The sequence below is a fragment of the Ailuropoda melanoleuca genome, chromosome 4 (genome assembly GCF_002007445.2).
Source record: "Ailuropoda melanoleuca isolate Jingjing chromosome 4, ASM200744v2, whole genome shotgun sequence".
NCBI lineage: Eukaryota > Metazoa > Chordata > Mammalia > Carnivora > Ursidae > Ailuropoda > Ailuropoda melanoleuca.
Window position 1 is genome coordinate 130,649,737 of NC_048221.1, and position 11,337 is coordinate 130,661,073.

The 11,337-nt window shown below is 40.5% G+C and overlaps 1 protein-coding gene across 1 annotated transcript; it reads left to right on the forward strand.

Annotated features, from left to right (window-relative positions):
• The first annotated feature begins 286 nt into the window (after positions 1 to 286).
• Positions 287 to 5,075, forward strand: RDH14 (retinol dehydrogenase 14). The gene is made up of 2 exons (XM_034659870.1): positions 287 to 788; positions 4,006 to 5,075. Exons 1-2 carry the CDS (start codon positions 396 to 398, stop codon positions 4,621 to 4,623), a joined length of 1,011 nt encoding a protein of 336 aa, XP_034515761.1. The 5' UTR covers positions 287 to 395; the 3' UTR covers positions 4,624 to 5,075.
• Positions 5,076 to 11,337: the final 6,262 nt, after the last annotated feature.

The following is an 11,337-nucleotide window of genomic DNA, read 5'->3' on the forward strand; positions in this document are numbered from 1 at the left end:
TAAAGTAAACTGCATGGAGGGGTAACAAGTCCCAGGAATACTTAACGGAAAACACACTAAGCAAGCCCTGATATGTGGGATTTGTAAATTCAAAATATTCCTAAGGCATTCCCACCGGGTCGACCACAACCACTCTGGGGTATGTGCTCACCCTCCACGCTCAGGCTGGGGCCGGTTCCACGGAGTCCACGCGACTCAGGGCGCTGTACTCCCCTAACCAATCCGGTGCCCTCGAAAAGAAAACTACAAGTCCCAGCATGCCCCACGCCGCCCCGTCAGGCGGCAACAGGCCCCGCCCCAGAGTTCTTCTCTTGCAGGTAGCCCCTCCAGCGCCGCGCGTGCGGCGACTCCGGAAGTCGGGCGCGGGGGCCGGTGGGCCCTCGGCCCCGGCTGCTATGGCGGTGGCTACGGTAGCGGCGCTCCTGGCCGCACTGGGCGGGGCCCTGTGGCTGGCGGCCCGGCGGTTCGTGGGGCCCAGTGTCCAGCGGCAGCACGGAGGCGGGAACTCGGGCCTCATGCACGGGAAGACCGTGCTGATCACCGGGGCGAACAGCGGCCTGGGCCGCGCCACGGCGGCCGAGCTGCTGCGCCTGGGGGCGAGGGTGATCATGGGCTGTCGCGACCGAGCGCGCGCCGAGGAGGCGGCGGGTCAGCTCCGCCGCGAGCTCCGCCAGGCCGGGGGCCCCGAGCCGGGCTCTGACGCCGGCGAGGCCGGCGAGCTCGTCGTCAAGGAGTTGGACCTCGCCTCGCTGCGCTCGGTGCGCGCCTTCTGTCAAGAGATGCTCCAGGTGTGGGGCTCCGGGAGCCAGCTGGAGATCGGGGACGGGCGCGGGCCTTGGCGGACGGGCGAGGCGGGGCCGGGGCTTAGCGGGGGGAGGGGGAGGTGGTACCGCCCAGAGTCCAGGGGGTGTGACCTTGGAAAGACCGAGCCTAAGAGTCGAAACAGTCAAATGGTAAGAGAGGACTTGGGAGTGCAAGGCTGGAGAAATTGGTAGGAAAGGCCTCTGTTTTCCAAAGATGCTGAGAAAACAATGGCCCCAAGAGGAAAATAAGCCAGCATCTGAATATTTCCTTTATTATGTGAAGGTGGCCCAGGGGGAGATCTGCCAGGTCTTCAGATTGTTTTTTTCTGGGTCTGAAGTCAGTGCACCAAGCCATATTTCAGAGAGCCTGAGAGCCAGGGACCTTGAAGCATTTTTCCTCCCCTGCTGGGGTGCCACCAGTGGACTCATTAGCACCAGCTCCTTAAACAATCTCTGGCCTGATTTCTAAATAGATTGGAGCTCAGAATCCCAGTAGCCATGTGCTCTAAACGGTTACAGAAATATAATACTTAGTATTTATTGAAGGTTTCCTATGTGCCAGAAGCTGTACCAAGAATTTCAGATACTTAAAAAAAATTTCTTTTAATCAAATTAAAGTGCCTTTCGCTATTATTGTCATCGAATCCTCAGTAACCCTGGTAGATATTATCCCCATTTTACAACATTAGGCAACAAAGGCATAGGTAGGCCAAATAATTTGCCCTGGCTGTCTCCAAAGCCCTTGTTTTTAACTTCTCTAGTCCTGCTGCCCGCTGTGAGGTGTAGGAATCTTTGTTTAGGTGATAAATATTCCACTGAAGTGGATGTCCTCTGTTGAAATTGAGGTCTAAGAGTTTCCTGCAGAGGTGACTTGCAAAAGGGCATATAGAAGCGTGAAATTTAAAATTAGCTGGTGTGGGAAAGGTGCCCATGAGAAACCGAGCCTCTTGAGTCTACAGCAGAGGTTCCCAAACTTTCTAATTTTTTCATGATGCCAGTAGGCCAGAGGAAATATCTATCGGTTTATTAAGTAATTAGGTCCAAACAAACTAATAAGTATTTACGTCCTAACAACTTAGTAGCTGTTTGAGAAAATAATACACATAATTGAAAGAAAAAAGATATTTCATTCTTCAATAACCATAATTACTAATGGGAAATGTACACCTGTTGTTCACTCCATCAACTTCTCAGTCTTTGGAATCAGATTGGAAATGTCCACCGCCATGTCTTGTTCTAAATTGATATTTAACATTGTACTTGCATTTTACGAAAACCTCAGCTTTACAAAGATAGGACACCATTGAAAGGAATTTAGCACAATTTAATGTTAAAGGTGTGGACCATTTGCAGCTAGTAGTTTTTGAGATGTTGAGTAAAGTATCACTTTGTTTCCCTGGAAAATTTAAAATCCATAGCACCCTGTGGAGTTCCTTGTGAGGCTCTGGGGCATCTTGGTGCAGTTTGGAAACTATTGCAGATCTAGAGAGGTTTTCTGTTTGTTCATCTTAATGGCTAGTACTTCATTGTCAGGTAAAACAGGTTAAGAAATAAGTACTAGTGTATAAAAGTTGTTGAAGCATTAAAAGTGGGTCTTCCTATTGTTCATTAAAAATGTAGATGGGTCTGGGCATGCTTCTCATTTCTGATACTTGAGGCGTTTTATTACTTTGGCCACTTGAGATAGAACCAATTACAAGTTAAGGAGATAAACTTTATTAAGTTTCTTTTTGGCTCTGAAGTCCAGTGACTATAACCAGATTTTTTTTTTTTTAATGGGTGTATAAATTTCCCACAGGTTGGTATTCATGGTATTTATGTCATTTATCTCCTAGAATTTAAAAAATAGTGAATGATAAAGTCTTAAAATAACACAAGCCCAGCAAAGAATGATGGCTCAGAAATGATTAATACAGGAAACTCTTCCAAAGGATTAGTGAAAAAAGAACACTCCTTTCTTTCCCCCACGGGTGAACTTTTGCCTTCTTTTTGAAGTTGACTGTTGGAAAAGCCAAAGGTGCTTAGGCAGACAGAATGATAAATAGTTAATCCTCTGACAGGTAGGCTGTGATAACAGTTGTGAAATTTAACACATTTTTCTTTTTTCTTACACTTGGCAAAAGGGCCAGTGAAATTTGAAATTTGACCTCAAATTAATTTAATCGTAGGTCATCACTGTGTCTTTACACCTGAAACATGTTGTACATTTCTTTTTCTCTGCCCATCAAAAGAGACAGAGAAGAGCCAAGAAGGGTTAGGGAAAACCAACTTACATGAATTAAGGAATGAAAAGACTTCCTTTAGAGGACAGTCTAAATTTTAGCATTTTACTCTGGAGAGATGCAGGAGGGTAAAAAGTGTAAAATTCTGACTATCTAGATCCAGTCAGTTGGGGGCCCTTCAGAGTTTGAAAGAGGTAGATTTTATATAGGGAAAAAACTGAATTCTAAATTTATAATAGAGGTTAAAGGTGTTTGTTGGTCCTAACTCCTCTCTAAATGTCCTTTGCTTTTACTGTGAGACTTAGTATTTATGATTCATTGCTTTGTTTCTGATACTTTTATATTACCTATTTAATTTTTTTCTTAACATTTCTTTGATTTAGTCATGATGTTCTCTCTAGTTTTGATTTGCATCCCTGACCCTTTCTATTGCATGTCCCAGTTTTAAGGAAGCCACTTGGAGGTGCTCCATCCCCCTGGTACCATTTGCCCTTAGAAAAGTACAGAATGAAGCAATCCTAGTTTGCCCCTGGTGTTGTTAATAGCAGCTCTGGGAATAAACAATGCTGACCTACCTTCTGCCATATTTCCACTTCCTAGTTCACATCAACTCTCTAGCTATGATGTGAAACTCCTAGTTAGAAAAGCAAGCTAGCTTACTAATTAAAAACTGGGGCATTGGTGTCAGAAGATTATATCTTCCAGTTTTTGTTTGCCACCCAAGAGCCCTGTGATTCCACACTAATCACCTAACTTGGGTGCTTAGTGTGCTCACAGAGTTGGTGAGGGTAGATGAGAGAATATGTGAAAAGCACAAGGCCAGGCCCCCAGTAAACACACAAGTCTTTCCACTCTTCACCCTCCAATAGTTGAAAACCCACAGAGGCACTTTATAGAATTTTAGTAGTTTGCAAAAGCTTTTAAAATTTCATTTTAGGCCTGTGTTCATAATTGCCCCATTCTCTTTTTGACATTTAAAGGAAGAACCTAGACTGGATGTCTTAATCAACAATGCAGGGATCTTCCAGTGCCCTTATATGAAGACGGAAGATGGGTTTGAGATGCAGTTTGGAGTGAACCATCTGGGGCACTTCCTACTCACCAATCTTCTCCTTGGACTCCTCAAAAGTTCAGCTCCCAGCAGGATTGTGGTAGTTTCTTCCAAACTTTATAAATATGGAGACATCAACTTTGAAGACTTGAACAGTGAACAGAGTTATAATAAAAGCTTTTGTTATAGTCGGAGCAAACTGGCTAACATTCTTTTTACCAGAGAACTAGCCCGCCGCTTAGAAGGCACAAACGTGACTGTCAACGTATTACACCCTGGCATTGTGCGGACAAATCTTGGCAGGCACATACACATGCCACTGTTGGTCAAACCACTTTTCAATTTGGTGTCATGGGCTTTTTTCAAAACCCCATTAGAAGGTGCCCAGACTTCGGTTTATTTAGCCTCTTCACCTGAGGTAGATGGTGTGTCAGGAAAGTACTTTGGAGATTGTAAAGAGGAAGAACTATTGCCCAAAGCTATGGATGAGTCTGTTGCAAGAAAACTCTGGGATATCAGTGAAGTAATGGTTGGCATATTAAAATAGGCACAAGGAGTGAAAGAGAGCTATTTATAAAACTGGCTGCCAGTTGTTTTTATAATCAGAAATGGTGTGGCTTGAGTACTTGCTACTTGAAAACAGTTTTGGTTTTACAGTAGTATTGCTGAGATACATACGGATATTTCGAAGTTACTAAAAAGTTATTTTTTGAAGAACATAAGATTTCAGAAAAGATGTCTTAAATATATAATAAGCATAATGAATAGCAAAATCAGCAATATAATTATACTTTAGAAATTATAATTGAGCAAGCATGAATTGCAAATATTAAAGAATCCAGTGACTTAAACACTTTGAGAAGTTTTTCATTTATCTTTTGAGTTTCGTGGCCAAAGTGTTAAGTATTTTTATTGCAGTGCCGGGTTTTGTGTGAAAATAATATGCCTGTTATGTGCATAATTCTTACTTGGAATAAATTTGATGATGCAAGTTCTTAATTGTGTGGTGTTGTTTTTTTTTTTACAAGTTTCACTGAAGTGAGTCCTTTATCATCTTATTAGCCTCCACTGATCTTGGTATGTGCAGTGTCCTTTCTTCCCACATATCTTGCATGCTGCATTAAGAAGTAATATTTCTAAAGCCCAAATCTGTGTCATGGTGTCATGTGCCTGCTTAAAAATATGTGGTGATTTCCAGTTGCCTCTAACTGTGGGTTTCCAGCCTTTTTTTAAGCTGCAGAATTCGTTCTTCAAAAGAAGTCTCAAATACAGAATTTGGATGGGTGAAACAGGTCATAACAATATTGCAGGGGTAGAGTCTCCTTACAAATATGTTCCTTTGCCGGTTCCTGAAAGGACTTTGCAGCATATGGTAATTTACAAATCATTTTCATTTAAAGATTAAGCTCCTTAATATGCATATGAGACTGTCCATGAGCTGGCCACCAGCTTAACTTGTCCTCTTAGTCCTGTCCAATAGAACTTTCTGCAATGACAGACATAATTGTGTCCACACTGTCCTATATGGTACACTCTAGATACTTGTGGTTATTGAGTGCTTGAAATAGGACAACTGAAGTTCTAATCTTATGTTAATTTAAATTTAAATAGGCACATGTGCCTAGTGACTACTGTCTTTGACAGCACATCTCTGTTTGTTCTGTTGAATAACCCTGTCCTCAGTATAGACCACACTCACTTGTCTCTTGGGCTTTCCTTATATTGTTCTTTCAATCCCTGTAGGCAGAACCAGTCCTTTTTCTACTTTGTTTTAATTGATCTTGGCAGCTTTACTAATTTCTTGTTCAAAAATCCAGTTGGATAATAAGAATTCTCTAAAGAAAGATTTTATTATTTTATTCTTATTAGTTTTCCTTCTTCAAATACCAAGCATCGTACCTGATACACAGTAAACATTGAATAATGATGTTTGAATGAATAATTAAATAATCAGTGGTGTGCATAAAAATAACAGTCTGAATAGGGATATTTTAGGTATCTGTTGAAGCATCAAAAATAATTGGTAATTCTTTGTCTTAACCATCTGTTATTGGAAAAAGGAATTATGACAGTAAATGATAGACTGTACTACACTGAATGGCCATTTTGGTCAGGAGTAATCCTTGACTGGTTATTATTTTTAAGACTATTTATATTATCTGGTTACCAGTATCAGTTCCTTTTGAGAATGGCAGGATCTTGGCAGATCATACAGAAGATCTGTTTTCCGTTAGAGCGTTGGGTTGTGAATATGAGAAACACTTAGTGTTTGTACTGTCACAGGTGCGTCTTTGCAGGTGTAGTGGGCATATCTGCATCATGTTCTTTGAAATGTATTTTTTAAAAATAATCCTACAAAGAGTCTTGCTGAACTTAGAAATATGGGCAGGAAATACACTAGAATGCAACTTGGAAAAATGGAAGCTAATAAATCTGTCCTACACCTTGACTTCATTAAAAAGAGCACTTTTTTTTTCCTTTTTTCTTTTTTTTATTCAGTTAATACCATCTTTTCTGGCTGCATTTTGATACCTGATGCTTTTCAGGGGAGTTGGGCCTTTTGTAAGAGTTGAGCCTTGCAGAGTTCTTATTTGTGGCACCATAATAAAATGGGATATATTAATTTATCATGATGGGAAACTAGAAACTCATCTGGAAACACCAACTATTTAGGTAAAATGAGCTGCCATTTGGAAGATGTCCTTCCCACCCTGTGTTAGATGGAATCGAGGACTAATAGCTATAGTATGACTAGTTAGATTTTAAAGATTATTAAACCCTTCTGTTCTGCTGACTTTTGTTACATTGATACTTACTCTCACCCTTAGCAAAATAGTCTTAGAAGGATGCAATGTGCCAGATAATGGACTAATCAAGCTGAAAACCCATTTTCATGTTGGTTTCTGGCTTTATCTTTTGAAACGTTGACTTCTAGTTGAAGCAACTTGTTCTGAAAAGAAGTGAGATTGTAACTCCTCTGTCTTAACTCTACTCAGAGTTACTATTTTTAATAGGTTCCCAGCAGCATCTCTCTGGGATAGGGATCTCAGGGCGTGAACACACCACCACTCTGGGTTCCATTAACAGCTCTACCACTCAGCTCTCCTGCCGCATTGGCAAGATACTTCACCACCCCCACCCCCGCCCACCCCTCAGCTTCTGTTTTCTTGGCTTTGTCATTGGGATAATCCTTTAAAGATTGCTCAGTGAAGAGATTAGCAGAGTATATAAAGTGTTTAGCAAAGTGCCTGGCACATAATGGGTGCTCATCTGTTTCCCCTTCCCCAATGACCCTGATCATTACTGTTAATAGTAATATAATTAGTAATAGTAATGTTTACTGGTGTACATATGATGGAAACAAAATTAAACCAAGGGTCAGCAAACTTTTTATAAAAGGCCAGACTGTAAATATTTAGTTACTAGGCCATATACAATCTGTTACATCTTTTTTTTTTTCTTTTACAATCCTTTAAAAATGTAAAAACCATTTTTGGCTTATGCAGGCCGTACCATTATACTGATGCAACAGTCTCATGGACTGACTTTTCTCTCTCTCTCTCTTTTTTGTTTTTTATCTTTCAGACACTGTGCATGGTAGCAGTTCTTGAATGTTCTGTAATTCCAGTTCCTTAACATGGCTCCTGTTGTTTCTCCATATCATTTCTAATCTTGTATGACGATTTGTTTGCAGACCCAGGAAGTCTAGAGAATGTATTTTTTAAATCTGTCTCCAGCTATCGATTCTGGTGTGAGGAAATCACAGTGATCCGCCATCAACTCTCTCCCCTCCCAAACCTGCTGGGCCTGGCCTGAGATCTGAGAGAACCTCTATTTGAATATTTAATTGATTCCAAATGTCCTAAGGAACACTGAAGAGAGAACATGTTACTGATCACCCTTCAGGAGCTTGATCCCCAGAGATAGCTTCAGATGTTTCACAAAGCTTATCTGGACAATAGGGAGTTAAATTAGTTACAGGTTAACATGGAGGAAGGTAGTTTATTCCTAAAGGAAAGTTAGGTGGAGCGCTCCTTTTTACTAAGAATTTTTGCTAAATTAGGTGTTTAACCGAAGTACAGAGAAGCACCTTTAACCAACCATTGTCTAACAGACTTACTGTAATAATTCCATTCTTTTTGGAAAACATGCTGCCTGATGCCCACATCATGCAACTGCTCCAAGCTGGCAAGCTCCCCTCCAGTCACCCCCCGCACTGCTGTTCCCACCTGCTGCATCATATTTTTAAGGAGAGACTTGTGTAGCTTTCAGTTATTCACTTAACAAATATTTATTGAATGTCTCTTGTGTGCCAGTCATTATTCTGGGCTTTGGGACGCAGGAGGCAACAAGGAAAACCCAACCAAACTTGTGTGGGTGCTAGTTGTACTTGTTATTAATCATAATAGAAGTTATTCATCGTAACTCAAACCAATGAAATACGAGTACAAAGAGAAAGAATTTCTACAAAAATTAAGCTGAGTGCTTTCTAAAAACTAAATGAAGGCAAATCACTAGAAGCACTATTGAATGAAGTTTCATAACAACCATCAAATACTAAAAATAGATGCTATAAAATCTAAAAGGTATTTATATTTAGTGCTTTGCAAGTGACTTTAAACTTTGACTCCATTTTAAAGACACAAAAGCTGGAAATCATAGACTGTACTATTTAAGGGAGTATAATGAGAGAAGATGGAGTTCCCAGTGAACGCACACTCAGAAAAACAACAAAGAAAAACCCTGAGCCTTGTGTCAGAAGATAGGCAAATGTATGAATGCACCGTATGTTTCAAGTTCGGATTATAAATCCCGGGTGCATATGATTCATCTTTATGATTTCCTTCTTTAATCAACTTGTTCAGGTAACCAGCCGATTCCAAATAAAAGGGCTAGTACCATATAAAATAGAGCTATCACTGACATCAGAAAAGTTTCAGTTTGGAGGAACTGACAATAACTGTGCTCTGCATAATGAGTCATATTTTCCCAAAGACTCCTCATCTAAGTTTCAGATACACATATTTTTAGTGCCCCAACTTACCTAATGGACTATTGGATTTATTTGGTCCTGTTTTTGCAGCCTAAGATTTATTTTCATCCTCAACCCTATGTTTTTTTCTCTTCTTCATTCAAAGCTCCTACTAATTGTGTTAAATAGGTTAAGTTCCTGAATATTGAAGTGATCTTTTTCAGTATGTCATTTTCCCTTTAGAAATTGCCATGCTACGTATGATGTATGACAGCCTGGTCTGTCCTCAGTCGCAAGTTTTAAAGTCTATTCAAAAAACAGCAACAAAAAAGAAGATGCTAACTTCCCTTGTAAATTCTGACTTAAAAAAATACTTGTACCTTTTTTTTCCCCCTTTGGGGGTCTACCCCATAGTCTAGATAGTTATCCAGTTATTAGCAGAATGATTTCAAATCCTAATGGCACCTTTTCTGCTACCATGAGAGCAGTGAGATGAATGAGTCAATAGGAATTTAAGTTGTAAATATATTCAAAAGATCTTTGTACAGACCTACATACAGTGTCGGCATTTTAGGAATGTCTTGAAGCTGTACACATGGTTTGAGGAAATGCTGAGCTCGGAGAAATGCATAATCATTATTAGTTTGTGAAAAAAGCAAAGCAGGTTTCTGCCACCAACCCATGAAAGCACAGGAAATGGCTTCATGTAGTAGGTGTTGGAGTCTGAGCATTCTGTTGACAGAAGCGGGTTCTACCCAGGGGTTTTGTGTTAATGTAATCAAACACTTCAGAGCTGCAGCCTAGCAAGCTCAAGTCCACCCACCTCAGAGTTTATCTTTAGCTCATCTGGAAGAGTTTATTTTAAACATTGAACATTGTTTGCTGCTGTTGAAATGAAAGTGAGAGAGTTACAAGCTTTCTTCCACTGCCATCTGGCAGATTTACTGATGGATCGGGTTCTTTAATCCATGTAGCCCCGTGTGTGGGAGCTATTGTCTTTGTGTTGATCATGCAGCTGGCTTGGCTGAACTTTAAAAAGCTCACACAAAGCTATCAAGAGCCATCCTATAGATAAATGAAGTTGGGGGGGGGGTGTTGCAAAAGTCAGTGGAGCCTTTTGCAGGAGAGTGGAGAAGGCTTGGATGTATACTTTTCATTCTGAACATACATTTTCAAATCTATAGTTCTCTTTGTGACCCGGAAAAGAGGAAGATAACCATACTGGAATATTTTAAAAGAAATAATTGAAGCTACAAAGAAGTGACTATAGCTAAATTAGAAAAGCATGAAGCAGAGTAGAATAGAAAGGAACAGTAGATTTGGGGGGGTTATATCTCATTAGAGTAAATGTGGGATTGCAAGAAGTCAAATGAGTGTACGCTTCTTTTCAGTGGGGATGTCCTGTTATTTATTTATTTATTTGCACTTTGTGTCATATGGGGACATTCAAAGATACACACGTCATGTACCTAATCCTTAGTTGTAGCCTTTGGGAGTATGGAATGATGCGGGATCTCACTCAGTACATTACTGAGTATAATTCATGACTCATTCCAGTGCATAATTCTTATCATAACCACAAATGCATACACGTGCATTAAGAGATTGCATGTGAACGATGGGCTATGTGCAAAGCAGGATACCTTCAATATACCCTGCATTAAGTTTATAGGAACACAAGAAGACAAATAGAACCAGAAATATCTCGGATATGTTCGATTGGCATTTAGATTTCTTTCCGAAAACTGAAAACAAAGAACTACATGGTGCACATTCTGGATGGAGACAAATGGGTGTCCTAGCGTGAGATTTTGAAGGGAGAATTAAAAGGAGGTCTTCCTCTTACTGTTTTGTTCTGTTTTGTTTTGTTTTTGGCTATTTTCTGGTAGTCCTGGAAACAGAGTTGCTTCTTTTTATTCAGTTTTGTTTTTCTTCAGTTTTGGTTTTTGTTTTGATGACAAGAGGCAATTGAGGTAGACCCCATATTCAGCGCCCACTCACTTCTCGCTGGGTGTTGAGAGGGGGTTGCTGTGGTAGCAGCATCCTGATTCTGGTTTCCTGATACCAGAATCAGAGCGGTGTCTTCTAACTAAGTATTTCTGTCAGCATCCTCCAGGTTCCCACCTTCCTGACCACGGCAGAAGAACAGCTTCCTCTTTCAGGTCAGCCCTATAGTCTTTCAGGATTTATTCCTCTTACTGTCACCTAACCCTCTCTTTCAGCCCTTCCCATTATTTTGTAGGCACCTCCTGAACTACTTTACTATATTCTATCTCTTTCTCCTTAAAA

Coding starts and splice junctions, on each gene's coding strand:
- RDH14 (XM_034659870.1), top strand. CDS start 396: ATGGCGGTGGCTACGGTAGCGGCGCTCCTGGCCGCACTGGGCGGGGCC. Junction 789..4,005: donor TCTGTCAAGAGATGCTCCAG/GTGTGGGGCTCC, acceptor TGACATTTAAAG/GAAGAACCTAGACTGGATGT.